Consider the following 26,687-nt stretch of genomic DNA (forward strand, 5'->3'; position numbering starts at 1 on the left):
GCTGAACATGTTGCATCTTTTCTTTCTTCTGTAAAGTTAGACACATTAGATGTCTATAGACACATATAGGCCCTAGATGTCTATAGACACATTAGATGTCTATAGACACGATTTTTAGATGTCTATAGACTTCATTAGATGTCTATATACATTTGTGGACAGACAATGAAATGAGTACATACTGTATGTAAACTACAGTACCTCACATTGATACTACCGTACATTGATCTTTTGTATACGAGTATATTGCATAATGTATTGTTGTTAACCAAAGGAATATTATATTTCATTTTAATTAAGTAATGTAACTAAGCAACAAGTAAATAATGGGAATAGCATGAAACTAGTAATATTTATAACAGTGATGATTGTTTTGTAAACTTTTTTTTACTTTACTTAATGTTATAGAATCCAGTATTGTTGGCAATTTGTTGATGAAATTTAATGTAAATTGTATATTTCAGTATATATATTTGAATAATTTAATTTTGACAACTTATGATTGTATATAGATTTATATTTTAATTGTTTTTATTAATATGAATGTGCCAATGACCAAGTACTATTACTTAGATAGCTTTTACTTGTGGAAAATCAATAAAATTATTATTACTGTATTTTTATCTTTTTGACTTTTGTTTGATTAAAAAACTAAATTCTCGCATTCTTTGAACAACATTAGAGACAAAGAAAACCTAAAGTACAGAACGTGGACAGGATCAATACATAATTAAGATTTGGCACTCCCCAATAGGTTGAACATTTATGGATGTTGAACATTTAAAAAACTAAATTCTTGCATTCTTTGAACAACATTAGAGACAAAGAAAAACTAAAGTACAGAACGTGGACAGGATCAATACATAATTAAGATTTTGCACTCCCAAATAGGTTGAACATTATGGATATTAAAATTAATGAAAAAAATGGACAGAATTAAATTTAGGTTTGTTTTTTTTAATACACAGTAATTGTTTGAATTGACTAGTGGCAACATTTTATTATTCAAAATATTAAAGAAAAAGTTACTAGACATTCTATTCTAGATTCATTTTAAATTTGTTTTCAAGGCAAAATCAACTAAAAGGAGCTATTAAATAATGTTAAAATAGCCTGACATAAACTAAATAACAAGGTTAAAAGTATGTGGATTAAAAGATACAAAAACCAAATTTTGGGTTTTTTAAACAAAACTATGACAATTAGAAAAAAAACCATTTACAATAAATGTATCAGTTTTGCAGTATAAAATTAAATAAAAATTAAATGTTTAATAGTGGAAAAAAGTTGGAATTTAACTTGTCTGGACAGCTGGAATAGACTATTTCTAAATCTATCCAAATTTAGTTATCATATTCATTCGTTGATTAAAATAAACTGCTTGACGGTGCTATATTGGTGTTAAAGGCCAGGTGCGGGCAAAAAATTTCTATTGATCATACATTCCAATAATTATCGATCTATAGTTTCCCCTATGTTTCATAATTTTTGGGATTTTATTTGTGTTACACGAGCTTGTTGAAAAAAAGCACTTTCTTATCAGTGGGGGGATAGTTCAAATTACACAGTAAAATCTCTATTCTTTTGTACACACATTTTGTAAATAGAGCGGCATTTTAAAAAGCTATGAAAACTAAACGGTGTGGTAAACAATTTTATCAGATGACTAAATATAAGTAATATAACTTGAATTTTACATTTCTGGTATTTTTATTCAACTTCAGATTTTTATTTTCATGTTATAGCAAAAATTATCCACCGTATATCCACCATCTTTTTTCACCTTCTAGGGAGTCACCAGACATGTTATTACATTAGGTTAACTACCTAACTACTGAAAAAAAGTATTCCTGGTTTTTATGGCAGAATATTGCCAAATTTTGTATTTGACCATATTAAGGGAAATTCATGTTTTTTCGTCTTGATTTCTGTTACAAATATTTGATTTATGTACAATTAACCAGATATTATATTTAAAATTCATGTCTGTACCTGAGCTTTAAGATATCAACATATGCTGGCTCACCTCGCGCAACAACTTTACTTTACTGCTGCTTAAGTACCCACTTAAGTACCAGTATTTAATGTTCTCATGTCACTATCGGTGTTTAAGAGCATGAAAGAACCAATCAACTTTAGTAGTCCAGCCACCACCATGCGCGTCATTCAGTTGCTTCAAGAAGTACCTAACTGCAAGATCGTCAGTTTTCTCGACAGCAAGTGTCTGTCGTAGGTAAGCAATGTCATCAATGGACTGCAACTCAGGGATCCCAGACATCAGCATCATACTGAAGAGGCTGATTAGAAGGTTGGCATGACGACGGATTACAACGTACGCATCAATGCACAATTGTTGAAAACTACCAACAACAAAAATATTGAAAACCAGGTAAATAATAATGCCAATAATATTAGATTATAATATAGTACTGTCATTTGAAAGACGCAATGCAAGGATACAAATGCAACAAAATTGGACCAATCAGATTGTGATTTGCCCATATATGGCCAGAATGACGTCATATCACTACCATATTTGGGCACATCACACTTTATTTTTGTCAAGCTAGTTTGATAGTGCATATTACACGCAGTGAGACCTCAGATATTAAAATTATACACTGAATAAGTAAATCAAAATAACAAAAACTCTTACTTTTTGAAAAGTTGTGTATTTTATTAACATCTTGACCTTTCACTATGACTCGCAAGAAATCTTCCGTCAGCACAAATGGAACGCGCTCTCTTTTGATTCCATACTTCTTTGATGTGACCCAAAAAATGTCAATATGGAAAATCTAGAGATACATAGTATAAATACAATAAACGCTGTTAAGCTCTGTCTACACTATCAAACTTTATGTGACAAAAAATGTGATGACCCATATATGGACATGATGATATTTGGGCACTTTTTTGTCAAACTAGTTTTATAGTAGTAATATTAATGTATCAAATGTTCATGTTATAAAACCTAAACCTGGCCATTTTCTGTAACCCTAATATTATCATTGTGCCTATTATATCTCCAACTACCAGTCTCCAGCACAAGAACGCGCAAAGGCTTGTATATTATAAATGTGTATATGTGAACAGGGTTTAAGAAGGACAGTGATTGAATTCGCTTATGGTTATCCTTGGTAATTTGCCTTAATATTATATAAAAACACATCACACTCACCATCTTCTTCTTAGAATAGCACTTTAATATCTGGTAACGTGACGTCAGCCATTAGATCATGATTTTCACACCGCGCTTAATTCCTTGTGAAACGCGTCATTTTACTTCATATATAGTTCACCCTTGTTTGAATTAAGTTCTTAAAAAATACTTTTTAATTTTTAAATTAAAGTCCGTACAAAAATCCGGGAAAAATAAGAATAACTTTGGTAATGTTGGTTAAAGAAAAAGAGACTGACCAATCACAAGGTTTATCCGCAATGAGTACGGGAAAACAAGTAACCTGTCAATAACAATGGATCCGCGTAATGAAGAAAAACTTAATTGGTGATTGAAAAAAAAAGACTGGGCAACCGCAATGGTTATTCACATCAAGGAATTGTAACTACAGTAGTTACAATTCCCTGTCCGCATTATGTACGGAAAACCGTAGTAGCCTGACAATCACAAGGGTTATCCGCATAAATTGCTAGTCCATTCGCGCTACCAAGAATGATGGCAATACTAGCGGCGAGGGATGTGGTACGATGCAGCGTACTAGCCTAAAACATATGGTATCATCATTTAGATATTCTGTTTAGCATAATAATATCTTATAAAGCCTATACACACATATAAGGCTTATCACATTCAATGTTTAAGTTACTCACAAAGACTGTACTTGATGCATTATGATTTACGACGTACATTGTATTTCCATTACTGTACACAAAGGATACTACACGGGTGCGTTCTTGAATACCTATAACCGTACGGCTGGTTGAAGGAAATTTTAATTAAGCGAATACCTTAGAACGAGTACGTTTTGGAGTGGAGCTGTGGCTTGGTGGTTATGATGCTTGGCTACCAATCTAAGGGTCCTGGGTTCAAGTCCTGTCATATGTCAGGGTTTTTTTCTCATGACAATTTACAACTCCACTCCCAAAGACTTAATAATAAGTCTTTGTCTATGTAGAGCATCTTGTGTATATGTTTGTCTTATATGTTCTAGTGCAGTATATGGAGAGCCATCTCGATAGTGCTTTGCACTCATGGCAATCCTCAGGGTGCTGCACCGCTGTGTTGTCATGTATGTGTGCCTGAAAATTGAATAAAATAAAAATAAATAAATACAAATTAATCCGAGTGAATAAAGATAGACAAACTCATGCACCATTGCTTTAGATCCGGGTTACCTCGAAAACAATAATTAAGAACAGTAGAACATCTTATTCTGGAGGGTCCTTAATTTAAGGCCAATTTACACAGACGAGCGGTAACGGTAGGTATAAAACCGCGTAGCTTGTACCACGTAGAATCTGTATCTCCTGAGCGGAAACCGCGTAGCTTGTCCTACGTACAATCTGTATCTATCCTGAGCGGAAACCGTCCGTCCGCTACGCGTTGTGTGTAAATGGTCTTAACATTAGATTCTATTCTATATATACTGATATTGCTCGTGTGAATTGGCTTTTATCCCTATATTCAGGGGAAAATTTCCCATGATACGGAACTAGGGAAAAGTACTACTGTTTAACGGTATCCAGTTATTTAGGGCCACACCTATTAAGAAGACTCTTTGTTAGGTCCCGAAGGTGTCCCCTTAAAAAAGGTTCTACTGTATGTATGTAACACAAAGTGGCTGAACAGAGTCAGTTGTTGGCAGGGACACAATATAGGACTACTATTACTGTACATAGATACAGTTTACTCTGCACTCATTTGATTTGTATAAGAGGAAGATAACAGGTACAGACCTGGGATTATTAGATAATAATGCTGTCCAATTTAGGTCTAATCAGCTATAGATAATTTAGTATACATTTTGAATCACGCGATGTTGTATACATTGGCCTATATCAAACATTAGAGGGTTAATGCTGGTTAAAGCATTTTGATTGGATGAAGAGTATGACTTGCGCTTGATGATGTCACTACTTGACACAATTAACAGTTACGCAATAAACATTTTAGATCCTCTTAACACTGACACTCACTCATCAAACTACCCCAAACCGTAACCAAACTCAATGAAGGAACATCGACATCAGAAGTTGAATTCTGACAAAGGGAGGAAAACATTAAAAACAGTTGACAACCGTAAGCAGCAGAGAATTGCCAAACATTGCCCGTCCACAGCTAGCGGAGTCACAACTTGTTGAGAATAGTTACTCACGCGCGCGCGTAAACAGAGCCAGCACCAATGTTCAGAAGTTGAGAGGGAACGCCACTATACTATCATATTAATTGTGAGTAGATTTCTGCATTGTGGTTTTAGTTTTAGCGCATTATACCATTATTATTACATGCTCAGTAGATACGTACATCTCTGTGACCAATTATAATTTTAAAATATTGAATTCTCGCGGATGGTCAAGTTCAAAACAAAATTAAAAGGTCAATAAATGCTGCTGCCCGAAATAATCGCCTCAGCCGAGAAAACAAGCCATATCACGCCGGTAGACGCTATAGATGTGATATACGTCGACGATGAAATCGCACAAACACATATGCGCAGGCGTAAGTGAACATCGGATAATAATACTAACTTGTTTGAATTGCATCAACATTTGCGTTTGCGTTTTCAAAAGCATTCATCGTTTATCGAATATTATTTGAACATTGGAATTGTAAATATATTCAATACAATTTTTGATTTTAAAATTAAATACGATGAGCATCTAAAATATGTTTTCTTCTATGTTTTTTATTATTCTATTAACGAATTATGATGTCATCACTAAAATTAAAACAAATTACTTGATTAATGCTAAAAAGACAGCAACAGTTGCTTGAATATTGTATTGACGCGTTTAATTGCGTTTCAACACATTAATTGTTTATGTAACGCTAAATTTGTCACAGGCTTGTATTTTTTATATATTGAATGGGCCGAGCTCATTCCTTTTGTTTCGCTCTGTTCCGTATTTCTACTTTTTAAGATTAATTTTCTTATAATAAAAACAAGGTGAGTTTATACATTTGATTTGTAGCCTAATTAACGTTTAACTATCCACAGGTAGGCTATTCTAATTTCGTTATTAATCATTTGTTTAAGTCTATTATTACCATCTTATAATATTTTCGTTGCTGTTTCGTCTAAGATTATTAGGGGTATCTCTTAATAGTTTTGATTATGGTGGGTCTGATCTACGATTTGACCTTATAATATAATTGTTGTAACATTATTTTAGCAGTGGCCTACGTGACTGCACATCTGTAACATACAGATATTATATTGCTATCTTGCCCATCATTTACTGACTTTGAGTTGTGAAAGTCATAGTGATAAAGTTATTTATTAATTTTACTATTGACGTTTGACAAACATTCCTTATCCAAGATAAACATGGTTTTTATTATTTTGGATAAATTAATCATCATCATGACGTGTACTCCTATTATCCCTCGACACTGTAAATAAATGCACTCATTTTAATTTGTTTAACAGATAAAGTTTTGTGTAGTTTATGTAATTATGCCCATCAGTATAGTTTTGATCAGATAACTTGGTAATTTAAAATCACGCGATGCTATGTAAATAGGCCTAGCAAACATTAGAAAATGTATGTTACGGTTAAAGACTTTTGATTGGATGGATTGCGCGCTTTATACATCACTTGACACAAACAATGACGCAATATGTTATAGGTCCACTTTACTCAATCATCAAACTATCCCAACAAACGCAACAGTCGGGAACATTCAAAGTTTGGGTTCGGAAGAAAGGAGGCACGCAGTAATAGTTGACAACAGTGGGCATAGGTAACAGCTTGTTAACGTTTATAAAAACTCTTGCAAACAAATGGAACAATGTTCAGAAACTGAACAAACATTACTATAAACTGTGAGTAGATTTCTGCATTGTGGTTTTAGTTCCTCGTGCATACTATTATGATTGCATGTCGGTATAAAACACTGATTAATTGTAATTTTAAAAGAAAAATTTCTCGGATGGTCCATTTAAAAAAACAATAAATGCTGCTGTACCAAATAAACCGTGTCGCAGTCGAGAACCATGACGACAATGAAATCACACATAAACGTGCGCATGTGTGAGTGAAAAAAAAACCAACTATAATATAGTTGTTTGAATTACATCAACGCGTTTCTATTGCTTTTAACGCATTCATTGTTTATAACACGATAATCTCAAGAAAAATAATGATTTAAACATTGGAATTTGAATTGGAAATAATTATATCAAAATACAGCTTTACGTTGTGTTAGTTAATAATCTAAGAATTATCATCATTGATGTTAAAATATTAATTATTATCCTAATTAATTACTTCATTTTTTACAGATTTTTCACATTAATTGATTGATGTTAAAATATTAGTAAATTATTTCATTTTTTACACATTTTACATTTGAATCATGTTAATAATGTTAACTACAGTATTGTTTAAATATTGCCTAGACGGCTATCCTTCCCTTTGATTGACTTTCTACATGGATGTGAAAACACGTATGCAAAGTTGCTTGAATTGCATTTAATCTTATCATTACATTTCTATTTTTCAGAAATGAAAAAAGAACATTGACAACATGGCAACAGGTAACAGACATTTAAACATTTGTTATTTATCTATTTTTATTATTTTGTGTGTTGCATTGATTAAAGATTTTGAATATTATCACTATTTTCTCCCATCTAGGAGGTATGGATACTTGCTTTGATTACAAGTAAAATCGTATTCACTAATGTTTTTATTTTTTTATTTTTTCCATTCCATAGGAGGTATGGATAGTTTTAATCTTGACTTATCGACAATTTCAACTTGGTATGATGAACGTAACCTTTTGAGACAACTGAAAGTTTTATACCACGATTTAATTTCAGTTGGAAAGATAGACGAAGCACATGACACAATAAACTTGCTTCATAAATTAATACATTCTGGACAATTAAGTTCAGACAACATCTCGCTACTTAACGAAACGATCAAAGTAACCCATCAGTTTGGTGTCCTCGATCATCTCTCACAATGTTTTTACCAAGCTAGAGAAATTGAAATTACACAATTCAAACCATATCGACTACAAGTTGTAGACTTCGGAAATGGTCTGATGCAGCATGATGTTAAAAGAATCGATGCACTGTACAACATTCCGTTGAAGAAATATGAAGATTCTTGGAGTATGATAATGGACTTAGAACACAGAAAAATACTTTGTGAAGAAAATGGGGAAGAACTTATTCCAAATCTGCAACAGCTTGGAGAAAAACAGACAGGTATATTAATGAAAATGAAAATGTGAACCAAATAATTGCTTTTATTGCGCCATTGACTTTTAATATAATTGTTTATATAACAAAACAAATTTTGGTTTTAGCTGAGCCTCAATTGTTTGTTTGTTTGTAAAGGTTAGGCCTTCCAAAAACCAATTTCAATTTTGACGAACGGGAATATTTCTGCTAAATAACTTCAGCTTAGCCTCTATTTATGTGAACACAGGAGAAATAACAATGTGAATTAACTGTAAGACATTAATGGTGAATTTATGTTTCCTGTCCTGATTATTCAGAGATATAATATCATTCATCATCATATCATCAATAACATTTTTTCCTCTTAATATAGAGGTGCAGACCACTAGTACAAAAGAGGTAATGCGAAAAGAGGTTAAATCAGAAACAGGTAAGCTGGCAACTTCAGGCAGGAATTAAAATTATTTTGAGAATTTAAATATAGTAAGGATCGTTTTGTTTTCCACCATTAAATAAAAGAAACAAATAATTGGTTGCTTTAACGGCAATTGTAGTTAAAATTTACAGTTTTCATCTTGGCCATTTTCGATTCCTAATAAACTACTACTGAATTTGATACTATGGTTATTTTTTATTATTTATTAATATATTATAACATTATCAGAAATAATGACAATAGTATTATTGGTAACATAATATGTTTTTATTGTTGTCAATAAATTATTTTGTTTGATTAAACACATTGATTTTATCTGGTGGGCGCTTTGTTTTCAATTGTAGTTTCCTGATCAGTCATATATTTTGTTTGCCGCCCCCTATAAGGTATTTTGCTTATAAATGCGCAGTAGGCCTACTGTATGTTATTATTATTATTTATGAGTTTAATATTAGGGATTCAACCATACCATACTGTTTTACAAACAAGGTCCTCTATTACTTATCAATTAATCAAGATGAATGGCACATTTTTAAATAATGTTTACACTTCTTTATTTTAAAAGTAAATTAATTGTTTTAGCATGAGTCTGATATGATATAGAATAAAGGCCTATAAATGCACAATTGTATATGCCATTTGGCATAAAATTGAGGATAATCATAAATAAATGTGATTATGACGTAGAGAATTGTGAATTCAGTTTCAATCATAAACATCTTACGCAACAAATAGCCTTTTAACATAATAACATACATGCATGGTATTTAAAAATATAAAAAAAAATATCCCACTCTTGGTAGTGTATCCTTTAACTCTTTTCACGAAATAACAAAGAATAAAATACGCAAAATTAATTACATTTAATATTGCAAAAGTGTGTTTCAAACAGCAGCTCCACGATAATTAATTTTAATTTATGATATGGCAAGGTTTTTAATTAAATTAATCATACACGCGTGCAACATTTCAATTTGAATAAAAGCAAATGTATGTACAATTTTAACTTTTCTTATTAAAACTAAATGTAAAAACTATCACTTTAAATGCATTTTCTATTATTTCTGTTAAATGCCTAAAAAATCTTAATAATAATATGCGTGTTACAAGGCAAATGTCGTAAACAGTGAATCTAGAAAAATCAGCTTTAGTAAAACTTCCAGCTAGTAGAAACACACACAGCTTATGTAGAACAGTCAACAGTTAACGGAGAAACGAAATTGCCTCACGCTAATGTGTTTTACTATCGACAGCATAGAATTATTATATTTTTTACAAAATTGAACCTTTGTTTAAAAAAAAGCTACCGCCTTGCTTTCTTCCTATAAGCGGCCATCATCAATGACCACATTAGCTGGAGGTTTTAGCATAAGCGGTGGATTGCTCTACATTTTAACGGTTGTTACCATTTGCTGGCGACCACCAGTCGTTTAACCGAGTTTTCTTTCTGATTGATAATAAATTATGTTTGTCGCCCTCTATATTATTTACTTGGTTTATTACACTTCGGCGCGGCTCCAGCACTACTTATTGTATTACTATTGCAAGGCCCTTATTAAATAAAAGCAATGTATTAACTAAATATTGTTGCCATTTTTCTTCGTATCTAGACAAGATTGAAGAATATCTGCTTCAAAGACAAAGGGAATTGTGTAGCCAGGCCAGTATATTTACACCAGCAACAATGCGTGATAGATACAGTGTTGACATTTCGCAGATGTTCACTGATTTGGAACTACGCAAAGAATCTAAAAAGAATAAAGACTGCAAACCAACAACATTAACAGAAGTGGTAGATGTTATCAGCTCCAAACCTGGATGTAGAGCTCTTATAGATGGGGAGGGTGGGATAGGTAAAACTACCTTATTAAGGCATTTATCATACAACTGGGCTACGGCTACTCAATTGATGAAAGCATTTGAAGGTAAAATTGTATTTCTTTTAAGTGTACGGGATTTAGACAAAGATGTCTTAGGTTTAATTGTAAAGCAAATTGATATGACAGAGTTTAGCATGCACACGAAACTTCCACAAAATCCAGAGTTAATTAAAAATTTTCTAAAGACCCATGACGATAAAATTGTACTGCTTCTAGATGGGTTAGATGAATTAAGATTTAATAATCCAAGCGTACTTAGTCTGTTCAAAAAGAACAACTTAAAAAACAGTTCCGTAATACTTACTTCACGATCAGAAAATATGGATAAATTCGTAGAAGCATGTGACGTACATGTAAGAGTTAATGGGTTTAACAACGAGAGCATAGGAAAGTACATTGACAAACATTTTGAGTATTTTGAAAAACCAGAATTGGGAGAATCCCTTAGAAAGGAGTTAGATACGATGGTCATAGATAATCTATCTTTGTATAGGCAAAAACGTAAACATGAAGAGGTATATTCAATGTGCAAAAATCCCATGCTGCTTTGTTCAATCTGTGTGCTGTGGGAAGACAGTCAAAGCCTTCCTACAGATAAAGCTGACCTTTTTAAAGAAATATTTCGTAATACTTTAAATCAGTTCAACAAACAAAACCAATTTGCCAAGCTTTCTAAATTTGAAGAGGCACCAGCAAAATACGTAAATGCTATGATTTTGTTGGGAAAATGTATGTATGATAGCTTGAAAGTAAATCAGCTTTCGATAAACAAGAAAGATTTGAAAGATAAGCATACGAACAAAGATGTAGTTAACATGGCCCTTAAACTTGGATTCGTTTATGAAGAAGCACCAATTTCAAAATCTAACTTTGATAACATTTTTATGCCTCCTCACAAGTTGATAGTAGAATCATTGGTGGGATTTTACTTGAGCAAATTATGTGAAAGTGAAGGTTTAAAGTTTGAATGCGAAGAAGATGTAAGGCGATTACTTACACCATTTGATTGTAACAAATGGGATATGTGTAAATTATGTGAAAGTGAAGGTATGAAGTGTGACTGTAAAAAAGATGTAAAACGATTACTTAAACCATTGGATGATACTGAATGGGAGGTGATAAGAAAAAGTAGGTATTTAAAGATGGCGAGAGTGTTTGCAATTGGCTTTCTTGGTGTTAAATCTCATAACTTTTTAAAGCACTGGATTACAAACAACTTATCAACATATCGCTCTCTGCCAAGTAATTTAAACTGTGTCCAAAAACAAAATAAGGATGCTGTGGTAAAGGCATTAATTAATCACATGAACAGTAAAGATTTAGACTTAAAGCAACATTTGGATGATATATCTACCTCGATAAGAATGTTCATTGATCACATTAGTCCAGGTGTACAATGTGATGGGCATTTCATACGTCTAATTATGCAACTTTATTGCATGGAAAGATTGATTGTTATTAAAAGTAATAGCTTAAATACCTTTTGTAGTAGGATGGCATCAGAATGCAAGGGAAGAGTTATTGCACACATTTTAGGCATTAAAGATAGATGTGGCAGTGTTAGGATTTGGAATCTATCACGTGATGTATTTATTGACTTTGTATCAGAATGTTCTCTCAAACAAGTTCAATTACCATTATTTCGTCTCGATATCTGTGATAGTAAACTTCACAACATTGATGTTAATTCATTTTCTTCATTACTCATTATGTGTCCTGAGCTGAGGGTGCTTCACATGTGGTATTGCAATCTATCAGCTGACGTCATCAATCACTTGGGTACAGAATGTTCTCTCAAACAAGTTCAATTAGCATTAGATACTCTCGATATCTCTGGTAATAACTTTCACAACCTTGATGTTAATTCAATGTCTTCATTTCTCATTATGTGTCCTGAGCTGAGGAGGCTTGAAATGAGGGATTGCAATCTATCAGGTGACGTCATCAATCACTTGGGTATAGAATGTTCTCTCAAACAAGTTCAATTTGCATTAGAATATCTCTATATCTCTCGTAATAACCTTCACAACATTGATGTTAATTCAATGTCTTCATTACTCATTATGTGTCCTAAGCTGAGGTGGCTTGACATGATGGATTGCAATCTATCAGGTGACGTCATCAATCACTTGGGTACAGAATGTTCTCGATCTCTCAAACAAGTTCAATTAGCATTACGTCATCTCGATATCTCTGGTAATAACCTTCACAACATTGATGTTAATTCAATGTCTTCATTACTCATTATATGTCCTAAGCTGACGTACCTTGACATGAGGGATTGCAATCTATCAGGTGACGTCATCAATCACTTGGGTACAGAATGTTCTCTCAAACAAGTTCAATTACCATTAGAACATCTCGATATCTCTTTTAATAACTTTCACAACATTGATGTTAATTCACTGTCTTCATTTCTCATTATGTGTCCTAAGCTGGCGTGGCTTGACATGATGTATTGCAATCTATCAGGTGACGTCATCAATCACTGGGTTACAGAATGTTCTCACAAACAAGTTCAATTACCATTAGAACATCTCGATATCTCTATTAATAACTTTCACAACATTGATGTTAATTCAATGTCTTCATTACTCATTATGTGTCCTAAGCTGACGTGGCTTAACATGAGGAATTGCAATCTTTCAATTGATGTGAAGAACTACCTAGCTAAAGAATGTATTTCTACAAATAAGCAAATTTCAATCCGATGCTGATTTATACTGTCAATTGTATATAACTGACACATATGAAAACATCGCAGCACGCTAGTGTCATTTTTTGTAAATTTTTAAATAATGATATCTTTTATCTTAAAATTGTATGTAATATAAACTGGAATTATGTAAAGCAGGAAAATATCAGTAAATTTTGATAAATATGTATAATAATCTAAAAATTAACTCTGTTTTATATAGTAAATAGAAAAAATCACCCTTAAAAATAGCGCCATCTACCATTTTCCTACTTCCAAACTTTTCACAACACGTTAACGCGCGCGGCGCCTTTTTCTCACCTTCTGAAAATTTACATGGGTGGTAGTGCGCAAGAATAGGCCTAGGCCTACATCTTATAATAATATTGATGTAGGGGGCCTATCTAGGGCGTAGTCTTTTGTGACAATGTAAGATAAATACTGTAAACTACATCGATCGGACCAGCTGTAGGCATAATATAGATTGTATAAATATGTTCTTCTTGAATGATGTTTCATCCAGAAACGTAGGCTAGGCCTAGGCCTAACTAGGCCTCTATCTAGAGGGCCTACTAGGCATAGGCCTAGGCCTAGTATTAGTAGCCTAGTAGGGCTAGACCTATGCCTATTTGAGGTAAGCCTAACCAAAACCTAGGCCTAGCCTGCTGTAGCCTAGGCCCTACCACTACTACTAGCTAGGATGTCTAGCTAGGCCAAGGTACGTCTGCCTTCTTTTCCTCATGATGGGACCCACAGCCCACCCAGCTCTCCTCCCCTGCTGCTTGGCTAACTAACTGTTAGCTAGGCTAGCCTGGTATAGTACAGCCTAGGCCTAGCGTTAGGCCTTTAGATTAGGCTAGATTATATGTCTAACCAATTGGTACTGGTAGGTAAGCCTAGCCTATATGGCTATAGGAATCTAGCTATAAGAGGGAAGGCAAGCCATAGGGCCCGGGCCTAGTTGCATGTCAAATAAATAGAAAAATTCAATCCATAAAATCCTGAATGATGATGCTCTCTCTAAAACAGCTAATTCTGACTCTACATCATTCCATGTCTGTCTAGTTAGGTGTAACTGCAATGGGTGGCATGCAGATCTATATAAATTTCTATGCAGCGCCTAGAGAATTGATCGAGCCTCCTTACAACTAAAGAAATATCCCTCTGCCCCTAATTTGATTAATTATTTGTGCTGAATTATGTTGCATCTTTTCTTTAGTTAGACACATTAGATGTCTATAGACACGATTTTTAGATGTCTACAGACACATTAGATGTCTATATACATTTGTGGACAGACAATGAAATGAGTACATACTGTATGTAAACTACAGTACCTCACATTGATACTACCGTACATTGATCTTTTGTATACGAGTATATTGCATAATGTATTGTTGTTAACCAAAGGAATATTATATTTCATTTTAATTAAGTAATGTAACTAAGCAACAAGTAAAATAATGGGAATAGCATGAAACTAGTAATATTTATAACAGTGATGATTGTTTTGTAAACTTTTTTTTACTTTACTTAATGTTATAGAATCCAGTATTGTTGGCAATTTGTTGATGAAATTTAATGTAAATTGTATTTCAGTATATATATTTGAATAATTTAATTTTGACAACTTATGATTGTATATAGATTTATATTTTAATTGTTTTTATTAATATGAATGTGCCAATGACCAAGTACTATTACTTAGATAGCTTTTACTTGTGGAAAATCAATAAAATTATTATTACTGTATTTTTATCTTTTGACTTTTGTTTGATTAAAAAACTAAATTCTCGCATTCTTTGAACAACATTAGAGACAAAGAAAAACTAAAGTACAGAACGTGGACAGGATCAATACATAATTAAGATTGTGCACTCCCAAATAGGTTGAACATTTATGGATATTTAAATTAATGAAAAAAATGGACAGAATTAAATTTAGGTTTTTTTTTTTAAATTTTAATACACAGTAATTGTTTGAATTTACTAGTAGCAACATTTAATTATTCAAAATATTAAAGAAAAAGTTACTAGACTTTCTATTCTTGATTCATTTTAAATTTTGTTTTCAAGGCAAAATCAACTAAAAGAGCTATTAAATAATATTAAAATAGCCTGACATAAACTAAATAACAAGGTTAAAAGTATGTGGATTAAAAGATACAAAAACCAAAACTCTATTTTGGGTTTTTTTCAACAAAACTATGACAATTAGAAAAAAAATATTTACAATAAATTTAACAGTTTTACAGTATAAATTTAAATAAAAATTAAAATGTTTAATAGTGGAAAAAAGTTGGAATAGAATTTCTAAATCTATCCCAATTTAGTTATCATATTCATTCATTGATTAAAATCAACTGCTTGACGGTGCTACTACTGGTGTTAAGATATCAACATATGCTGGCTCACCTCGCGCAACAACTTTACTTTACTGCTGCTTAAGTACCCACTTAAGTACCAGTATTTATTTTTCTCATGTCACTATCGGTGTTTAAGAGCATGAAAGAACCAATCAACTTTAGTAGTCCAGCCACCGCCATGCGCGTCATTCAGTTGCTTCAAGAAGTACCTAACTGCAAGATCGTCAGTTTTCTCGACAGCAAGTGTCTGTCGTAGGTAAGCAATGTCATCAATGGACTGCAACTCAGGGATCCCAGACATCAGCATCATACTGAAGAGGCTGATTAGAAGGTTGGCATGACGACGGATTACAACATACGCATCAATGCACAATTGTTGAAAACTATCCAAAACAATTTTGAAAATCAAGTAAATAATAGTGACAACAATATTAGATTATACAGTACAGTAATTTGAACTCTAAAGGTTGTCTTCCACTAGGATTACGCAATGCAAGGATACAAACGATACATGTCATGTGACCAATCAGATGGTCCAAACAGATTTGTTGCTTGTATGATTACTCAAACTACTGTATCTACAGTATATCCTTCTGATCGTGTCTTAGTAAACATATTACATGTAGTGAGGCCTCATATATTAAAATTACACACTGAATAACTAAATCAAAATAACAAAAACTCTTACTTTTTGAAAAGCTGAGTTTTGTGAATATTGACATCTTGACCTTTCACTATAACCCGTAAGAAATCTTCCGTCAGCACAAATGGAACGCGCTCTCTTTTGATTCCATACTTCTTCTTGATGTGACCCAAAAAATGTCCAAAGTCAATATGGAAAATCTAGAGATACACAGTATAAATACAATAAACGCTGTAAAGGTCTGTCTACACTAACAAACTAGTTTGACAAAAAGTGTGATCTGCCCAAATATCATCATGTCCATATATGGGCCATCACATTTTTTTTCACATAAAGTTTGATAGTGTAGACAGCGAGCTTTATAGTATCAAATGTTATTGTTATAAAAACTAAACTGGAATTACCTGGCCATTTTCTGTAACCATAATATTATCATTGTGTCTATCTCCAATACCAAGGATAAAGGTAGCCACGCAGTATCCAGCACAAGAACGTGTAAAGCGATCTATGGCATCGTCATACCTGGGTAACAAATAATTTTAGTTGAAGATTAATATAATGTAGCTTTAATAATCTGATCACTTCCGTAGAAAAACAACAAACAATGTTTTTACTTATAAAAAGACAAAATAGTTTTAAAATTCAACAAAAACAGCCAATTTGAATTTTTTTTAACATTTTTTTTACAACATATCTTAATTAAAAAGGGAAACCCAAATTTGTTTAAACTAATTAATAATTGTATACGCTAGCATTTCATTCTAATACGCTCACGCACTTTATCGAACATACTTTTAAACCAAACCAAAACCATACAACAACAAGACATCCATCGATTCAGTTCAAAACCAATTTTAGGTAAATTTTGAATTAATTATTTTCTATCAATTCTACCATTTTCATATAAAGATATTAGAGAGGTTTCGCAATCTTACGAATACGATAACGAAAACGGATACGTCACGCACACGTATTCGTTTTCGTAAGCCAGTAAAAATCTGTTTTGATGGCAACGAAATATTGAGGGCGCCGTCCAAAATATGACTCTGGTAAATTTGAGCGCTTGGCTGCCTAGGCCTAGCGTAACATCAAAGCGAGTGAGGACTTTAAAAACTGCTATTTATCAAAATTGACCTGGCATTTTAGTAAATTACTTTAGTAAATTACTTTCAATAAATCTATAATTATATTATAATCATGAATCATTCCCGATTCAAATGCAAAATGTGCAAAATAGATCAAAAACTATACTCGTTTTGTAGTTACGAATATGACTGGTGATATTCGTCAACACGAATACGCTTTACGAATATGAAATGGGGATCAGCTCAAAAGTTTCACAAATGTGTGACGTAACCGTTTTCGTTATCGTATTCGTAAGGTTGCGAAACCTCCCTATTGTGGAACCACGTCAGGTCAAGTTCAATATTGAATATCGAAACGTGGCAGGCTGAAGGCGCTTGACCTTTGACAAGATCGCCTAAAATTTTTTAGTTTTTAACTTTACAATACTTAGTGTTGTATATTCTGGTACAGCCGCTCCATAATCTCTTTGCTTTTCTTCCTTATATCTTTACTCTTATTAAAAGTTTTACTAACAAATTTTATTTATATTTTTGCTTTATGTACACATTAACTTACGATCAAATAACAGTTTTCTCATCGCAACTTGAACAATGTAATTTAGAAAACTACAACCATTTTTCAATAAACATAGGCCTACACATCATACAACGTACATTTCTAGCCTAACAAATTTTTCAAAACTTTCTATTATTTAAAAGTCGAAGATAGCCAGGTCTCAGGTCCATTCTATTGTCGCCACAGATTGATATCTTCATCAGTACTTCTATGAATGGATGATTAGGTGGGAACACGAACGCTAGTTGATCATACCCAGTACCGTTTGATCATACGATTAATCGGGAAACCACCTCACGACGTTAATTTTAAAAACTAATTAGTAAGTTTTAAAATCCAGATATCTTACTGGTCCTTGTTCCTGACTTTAATCCACTGATGTAGCACCCCACTCTTCAACTGCAGTGTCCCCATCAACCCACTCTTGTGTTGGATGTCGTAGATTGTTTTGGAATTGCGTACAATTTCTATCATTCCTGTCATGTTACCAGTGGAAAGACAGCTGTATGGAATTAACCTAGCAACAAATGTTAAATAGTGCTTCATGAATGTGCTTGTATTAAAGGAATGTGGCGCAGTGCGTTGGACGTTAGACTACTGATCGTGAGATTGTGGGTTCGAATCCAACGCTCATCGCATTGCTTGAATCTTCAGGCAAGACATTTTACTTACGTTACCCACCCAGTTGTACTTTGTGGTTATTACTAGCTGCATTACAAGAGTATGTTTCTATACATGTTTGATGTAAAAATGACCAGGGTAATAGCGATTAGGAATGACCAGGGTAATAGTGATTAGGAATGACCGGGGTAATAGCGATTAGGAATGACCAGGGTAATAGCGATTAGGGATTTTATAACTTTAGGCACTTTATAAATCAAGGATATTATTATATTATAATATGTCTTGAATTTGCAGTTGGGAAATGAATTAAAATAATAGATTTACTAACTTTAAATCTAGGCCTTCTCTTTGCCAGATGCCATGCATTATCAGCAGCATCTGCAGTGTCAACATGTCCTGTTTTAAATCTATATTAAAAAAAAACAGTATATATATTGTAATATTATAAATAAAACAAACATCTCTCCTACCACAGTACCTATCATTTTTAACCAATGCATTCTAACAACAGGATGCTGAGCTCCAGAGATCAAAGGGTTTATTTGTGGCTGCGAGACAATCAGTTTCACGCCCCTTAACTGACACTGCTCGTAGAGATGTACATAGTACAGTACTGTTGGTATTTGTTGCAGCCAGACATAAGATCAAATGACTTTTACAAGTTTCTATTTTGGCAAGGAAAGCTCAGTGTCCTGTTAGATTGCCTTGTGTTAACGCAGACCATAATTTGATGTCATGTTTTGTTTTAACCAAAAACTGCACACACTTTGGTTGGTGCAACTAAATACTGGAGTGACAGAAAAACACAACTAGAAATATTTTAAACAGCATTACACTTACCATCTCCCCTCTTAAATAGCACCTTAATATCTGGGAACATGACTTCAGCCATTAGGTCGTGATTTTCCCACACCAACCACAGAGGGCGCTTTGCCGATGATAGAATCTTGCATTTTTCTACGCTTAACTTGCCTAAGGAATGGTTTGGGTTTAGAGGTAGGGTAAAGTGTTCTAACTTCTCAATAAAATCTGCCTGGCTCATCTGGTCCGTTAAAAATTTCAGCCTATCCTGAAATTTAAAAATATTACAATAAGTCATTGTTCAAGTGTCCTTAATTTGATCATAATAATTTTTTTTTTTTTTATATTTTAAAATTTCAGAATCTAAAAAAAAAAATGTTGTAAAAATAACAAATCATGGATACTTGGAATTACTCTAGAACAAATAACATATAGCTTACCCTTGCAGTATCATCTTTCTTCTCGCTAAGTGACTGTGCCAGCACCGTCAGCTTATCAACACCCTCTACCTGCCGAATGAGTAGTCGCAGGTATTTGCCTATTGCACGGCAATAAGCTTCCAGTGTCAAACCAAATCGACGGCTGACAGAACGCTTATGCATTTCTGATCTAAAAAACACAAGTACATATTGTCAGAAGTTGAAAGTAAAAATAGTCTGACAACACAGATAACTTGTCAACCATAGTGGATGCTCTAGATCACATAGTAACTGTATAATATTTTTACCTTAAAAATAGTCTGACAACAGAGATAACAAACGGTCAACCATTTTGATGTCCCTTATTTAGTCAATATTTATATATAATATTTTTACCTTAAATGCCAGAAAAAGAAATGTCCAATTCGTTGGTTTTGAAGTGATTTTCTTAAGAGGTAGCGGGCAAGAGGGTTATCAAGGTATGACTCATATTTAAGCACCTGAAGAAGATAAAAAACACTTGTAAAGTTATGAATTATAATTTGAAAGACGTTTATCATATCTCGAAGTACTGTCTAACAGACAGAGGGCAGTATTCAATTATTAAATATACCTGCACTAAATTTAGTAAATATTTACAGCAGCAACAGCATTTGAAAGGTTTAGACAGAAAATCAACTGTGGACTGTAATACCAGCAGTGTAGAAGCCAACAGAGGGCAGTATATTTACAAATTGTTCAACATCCCTGCACTACTGTAGCTGTAGTAAATATTGCAACTATTCATCATTTGAAAGGCTGATAGAGAACCTCCAACAGACAGAGGACAGTCTTCATAATATTAATAAACATACCTGCACTAGCTGTAGTAAATATTGCAACAATTCATCATTTGAAAGGCTGTGAGAGAGGCACTCAACAGCAAACTGCCTAACACCAACATCAGCATATGTACAATCCAACAGACAGAGGGCAGTCTCTACATTTATATTTCTCGGCCAGTCTTTCAGTAAAACATATAACTGAAACAAATGCAGTGTCTCAAATAAAAAACAGTTTTTCAAGGAATTTGGTTGTTATAAATATGGACAAAATACAGTATCAATATTATCATTGAATTCTGGATAAAGAATTACAGTATTTTCAATTTAATTTAAAAAGTATACAGTGACAATTTCTTTGCAATAGTTGGTTATAAATACCTGGGATACATGTTCCCTACTGCTCCACTTGACCGCACACAAAAGTTTTGGTAATGAGTTAGGGTCCTGAACTTTGCACTCATCCCTAATTTGCATATTCAAAAAAGTTTCAGTTTATTCATCAATACTGATGTGAAAAATGAATATTAAAAAGTGGGTGCGTGTTGGCCAATAACAGAATAAAACTGGCCATCTTGACAGTACAATACACACACACACACACATATATATATACACATACATACAAGGACAAAAAGGTGTCCATCCATCAGATGTCAATAAATTAAAAAGAGTTAATAAATACCTAAGCTGCCATACAAGTTCTTTTTCTTGTTCAGACATTTCATGTAGAGGGTCACGTTGGATGATCTCCTGAAGTAATGCTATCGACTCCTTAGATGTGGACTAAAGTAGAATAAAAATCAATGACACTATAATGACCTGAGTATGCTAAATGGGCATAATATCCCAGGATGGGCTTACATATGAGTAATAGCTACTTTCACTATAATGACTTGAGTATGATAAATGGGTATAATATCCCAGGATGGGCTAACACATGAGTAATAGCTACTTACACTATAATGACTTGAATATGATAAATGGGTATAATATCCCAGGATGGGCTTACATATGAGTAATAGTTACTTACACTATAATGACTTAAATATGATAAATGGGCATAATATCCCAGGATGGGCTTACACATGAGTAATAGCTACTTACACTATAATGACTTGAGTATGCTAAGTCTGCCTCTACCAACCATTTAGCATAGTCACTAATTTGTTGGTATATTGGGTACACTATATTGCAACCAAAGTTATCAAACTCGATCTCCAAACACGGAGCATCTTTGTTTGTGTTGGATCCGATTGATCCCAATGGATTTAACAAGTCATCCATTCCGTGCGGAACGGCCCAAAGGTACATCCTCATGTTTCCAGATTGGAGTCTGTTCATATAGTCAAAGATGTTGACGTTTCCCCAGGCCAAAGCACAATCTCCCTAGTAAAAATATAGTAACAATTTAAACTGTGAAATGGTAAATATGAGAATTTAGCAAAAGCACAATCACTGTAGTAAAAATATAACAATGTAAACTGTGAAATGGTAATAAACACAGTACCTCAGATGAGCAGAAGATGCTTTCTCCATTGAAAAAATTATTGAAAGATAATAATAAAAATGAGTTTACCTCTTTCTTTTGACCCTTCTTCTTGCCTAAAGAACAAATTGAAACACACAATCTGGCGCTACGTGGAATATCTGTGATGGAAAGCTCAAATTGTAATTGTTGATTCCATTTAGGATTTGAACAAGGTACTTGATCTGTGCAGAGGTTGGGGCAGAGAGGCTCAAGACCGTGATACAAACCAGCACGCACATAAATCTGTAAAACAAGTGGAATTTGTCATTTAATTTATCCTGGTATACTCTATGTTATATTGAAATAAACAACAATACAGTAACAGGTTTATGATAGGATACTGTTTTACAACAAAATAGATTAATTAAAAGAATATGGTTATACAATGTACATAGGGTAATAAATAAATTAAAGATCACCTGAGTAGACCTGTCATACAATAATACTTAATAGATAGCTGTTTTTGCCACAAAAAAAATGACTCTAGTCATCTAGGAATTGATGATGATGAGGTGATGATGTTAAAGTGATTACAATGTTAATAATTAATGATATTTATCAATTGTGCATGGAAGTAATCCGAAAGACTGTAAGATGATCAAGAAGGCATAAATTATTTTTAAATGATGACCATAATGATTATAATTTGGCACTACAGTATGCCAACATTATTCTACTGCAGTTACTGCAGTAAGTACAATTTTTACTGCAGTAATGTATGATTTATGTTTGTTTTAATGTAGGAGTTTATGAGGAGTTACTGCAATAAACATTGTGTATGATTACCAGAAACAGCTTGCTAAATTGCACAAAGAGGTTATAGAGTAAACCACCTATAGATACTGCAGTAACTGCAGTAGAATAACTTACTCCCTTATTAATTACATTACAGTAAATTAATATTCCTCCATCTTTACCTTATCCAATTCTTTCACATTCACATACGTTGCACAGTTAATCTTGATCTCAAATAAGTCTTTCACTTCCCACAGGCTTTTTGTCTTGGCCTGATTAGTACTGGTATTGCCTGGACCACGCCTCATGTAAGCTGGTATGTGGATGTTGATGGTTGGTAGGCTACCTAGTACCTTCTCCTTTGACATTATCATTAGGTGTGGTATCTTCTTCTCTAACATGCAATTCCGTGTATACTGCAATTGTTTATGATCAAACAAATTTATGTTTATCAATGATTATAAATAATCATCAATTTTTATAAACTATTGAATAATATTTAATCAATGATTATTAATAAATATAAATAGTTCAATAATTTTCAATGATTATCGATGTGATTATTTTATGGATAAAAACAATGAAAATGCAATTAATAAAGTATTCTGTCACAATTAAGTGATTATTATTATGTTGTGTTTCTCTGTTTTTTTGGGAGTAATAATTACAACATGAAGTAACTTAAATTACACTAGAATAATCCTGCATCTTGCTGGAAAATACTCACCTTATATTGTGACAATGGAAAGTTAGCAATCAAATATTCATCACTCCCGCACACCTTTAGTAAGTATGTACTTTTGTATTGTTCAACGCATTGGTGTTGCTGAGAACTGGGCATGTTCATCGTACGAGTTCTCTTACGTATTGTCTCGGCTATAACAGCCTCTGGAAGGGAATTGTGCTGAATCTTGAGAGAAAACTTCTGTTTGTCTCCCTTGGCTGATAGCACCCACACACAGACAATTATGTTATCTGCAAGGTAAAATATGGTAATGAATGAATTCAATAAATAATTAATATAATATATATAATAATGAATAGTGTAAATTGTAACAAAAATATTGTTTTTATTTTAAAAGTCAAGGTCACCATCAAGTTTAATAATTAATAGAAAAGTTCACAAAAAGGTCAAAATAATATATTAAAAAAACACATTTATTGTTTGTTTGTGAAAAATGCATAAATTAGAATTAATTAATAACCTAATGATTAATAATTAAATTTACATAAAATTGAATACATGTAGCAAAAAATGAAAGAAAAAAAAAAGAAAAGAAAAATCAAATAAAAATAAATTTAAAAAAAGAAAGATATAAACACAGTTTTGATTAGATTTCACATTTTTTTAAACAACTATTAAATTATTTTTAACTTAAACCGCTGACTAAACAAAGAAATATTTTCACGATAATGGTGTGAGCAAGAACAGTAATGTTTGTATTACTGTAAGACAGTAACAATAAATCCTATTTAAACCCATAGAATGAAATCAGATTGTTGTGGTTTGGGATTAAGATTTAAATTCTCATTTTTGGAAATTTACAAAAGCTACTGTTTAACAAAAGACTCATTGAAAATAAACCACAAAAATACTTTTTTAATTTCAAGAAAATGATTTTAAGCATGAACTTTATATTTTAAATATTCAATATAGCAACTAGATTTTCAGTAACTCATTTTGGTTTATTATTCAGTGAATATATCAAAATCTACCCACACACTTATGCAAGAATGTGGCTAGCTTACTATATAATGAGTAGTAGGTTTTTTATATTTAAGAAGCTTTATTCTAGTGTAATTTAAGTTACTTCATGTTGTAATTATTAATGGATGGAGGAATTGCTGGGTGACCATTACCATAGCATCCATTGCAATACTTATTTTTGTATTACATTTTGAAATAATTCCATATATGGTAATTACATACAAAACAAGCTGCTTTTAAAATGTTAAAAAGCAAACATTTACCATCTTCAAGAGATTGCGCAATATGCCTTGGAAGCTCCTGATGCGCTTCAACGTTTGGTGGATAGACGTACAACATGTGGGCTTCTTCTCCGACCTCGGTACGCTTCTCAACAACATCCATACACATGCGGAGAATGTTACGTCGAAAGTCAACGACCTCAGGATCCTTGATTGAATCCAGATCACTGACTGGCAGGCCTATTGCCTTTCCTGAAATGAGAAAAACATTTCTTATTTAAATAATTCAATTATCAGTAAAATTGTTAATATCTTAACTGATAAGATATGTATATCACATTGAATTTATTCATAAAAATTACTGTAAATATATTTTTAGTTTTAATTAAAATCTAATAAAAAATAAAGAATCTTCTTTAAGTGTATGCAATGCAATTGTGTTGCGCCAACTATTAATCTTACCAATCTCTGAATTGACGATTTTCTCTTCCTTGTTGCCCTTGGGCTCTATAAGTTTGAGCCACGGTCGAAACAGTTTCAAGTCACATAGACGTCTTCCTTCATCATAAAACTCTTCACTCTCGGAATCTTGCAAGATGCTAATGAATATGTATGAAGATGCGTCCTTTAGTTTGTTTGACATCGGGAATGAACGTGACTCTTTCCATAAATGAGTCTTGATTTGTTCGAGCGTTGACTCCCGACAACATTCCAATGGAATAACTACTCCGTACGGAAGTAAACACAGCACTTGTATCTTGGTGGGCATAAAATATGCGCCCCATAGTTCCCCAGAAGAGGGCGGCATTTTGACCGGTAAGTGTTTTACAGAGATGAATATTGCAAGTCAACAAACATCTCAATGTATTTGTTTTTTTTTTTGGAACTTCTTTGATTAAAGTTGGCAGATTATCTTTCAATTCTTGCCATATCTTTAAAAAAAGAAAAGAAAATACAAACTGAAAAGTGTAATGCTTAACTGAAAGATTTATTTTAGTAACTCAAAAAATGATACTGTAATTAAAATATTAGTAAAAATAAAATAATTAACTTTTTTAAGAATTTCAGCAAAAAAATACTTTTTGAGACAAAAACAATTACAATTTACAAAGTTAAACAATCAATCAATGCAATATTGCAAATGGATGTACAATTTAAAAACAATTGTAAATGAGCTACCGCATTAAGGATTGGCTTAGGCCTATGCACCCACAATCAGACGGGTTTTCACCACCAGTTATACCCTTCCCGAAGGGAATATACCATTATTATTCATCATTTGTATTTCTCGCATGGTTTGGCCTAGCCAGCTTGCTCTCTCCCCATTCAGATTTACATCGATTGATTGAGGCAGCAGGCGGCAAACTGAATCAAACCGATATAGGTAAAACAGATATGGACTTAAAATAAAACTCACCAAAGTTTAATTGTTTATATTACATTTCGCATGTAAAAATATCAAATATACTTACTTTAATTAGTCAAAAGAACAATGTTTTTGTTTCGAATTTACTCCAAAACACTTCTTCAGAGTCAATAAGTCCATAAATCTTGGTGGCGCTGTAACTTGTTTACTACACGAAATCATTGAAGCGTGGAGTAAAACCATTAAATTCCAAGTTGAAATCTAGGTCAGCATTAATAATGTAGAGACTGAGTGCATATTGTGCTGCTTTGTGCATATCTATGTTGTTGTATTATTTTCTATATTTCATCGTTTTAATATTATTAATCTACCTTTACATATGATGGTAGTGCATATATATTACAATAAATACACTCTAAGTAGCAT

The 26,687-nt window shown here is 32.8% G+C and overlaps 1 protein-coding gene across 6 annotated transcripts; it reads right to left on the reverse strand.

Annotated features, from left to right (window-relative positions):
- Positions 1–1,230: 1,230 nt before the first annotated feature.
- LOC144834878 (phosphatidylinositol 4,5-bisphosphate 3-kinase catalytic subunit alpha isoform-like) lies at positions 1,231–26,509 on the reverse strand. 6 transcript variants are annotated; one of them, XR_013611015.1, is made up of 19 exons: positions 26,368–26,505; positions 25,358–25,827; positions 24,938–25,147; positions 23,694–23,941; positions 23,149–23,382; positions 22,280–22,474; positions 21,808–22,089; positions 21,386–21,486; positions 21,082–21,166; positions 20,734–20,901; positions 20,276–20,379; positions 19,901–20,069; positions 19,500–19,728; positions 18,988–19,066; positions 18,385–18,552; positions 16,799–16,916; positions 16,440–16,594; positions 1,993–2,360; positions 1,231–1,390 (listed from the first exon to the last, which is right to left on the reverse strand). XR_013611015.1 is itself a non-coding variant. In XM_078689853.1 (18 exons), the coding sequence occupies exons 2-18, from the start codon at positions 25,701–25,703 to the stop codon at positions 15,873–15,875; spliced, it is 3,066 nt and encodes a 1,021-aa protein (XP_078545979.1). In that variant the 5' UTR covers positions 25,704–25,827; positions 26,368–26,504; the 3' UTR covers positions 15,678–15,872. The 6 variants fall into 6 exon arrangements, 4 of the variants coding, with proteins under 4 accessions (XP_078545979.1, XP_078545977.1, XP_078545978.1 ...); XM_078689853.1 differs by lacking the exons at positions 1,231–1,390; positions 1,993–2,360 and adding an exon at positions 15,678–16,134 and having other exon boundaries at positions 23,694–23,854; positions 26,368–26,504; XM_078689851.1 differs by lacking the exons at positions 1,231–1,390; positions 1,993–2,360 and adding an exon at positions 15,678–16,134 and having other exon boundaries at positions 23,694–23,908; positions 26,368–26,504.
- Positions 26,510–26,687: the final 178 nt, after the last annotated feature.

The sequence above is a fragment of the Antedon bifida genome, chromosome 2 (genome assembly GCF_963402885.1).
Source record: "Antedon bifida chromosome 2, ecAntBifi1.1, whole genome shotgun sequence".
In the NCBI taxonomy this organism is placed as follows: Eukaryota; Metazoa; Echinodermata; class Crinoidea; order Comatulida; family Antedonidae; genus Antedon; species Antedon bifida.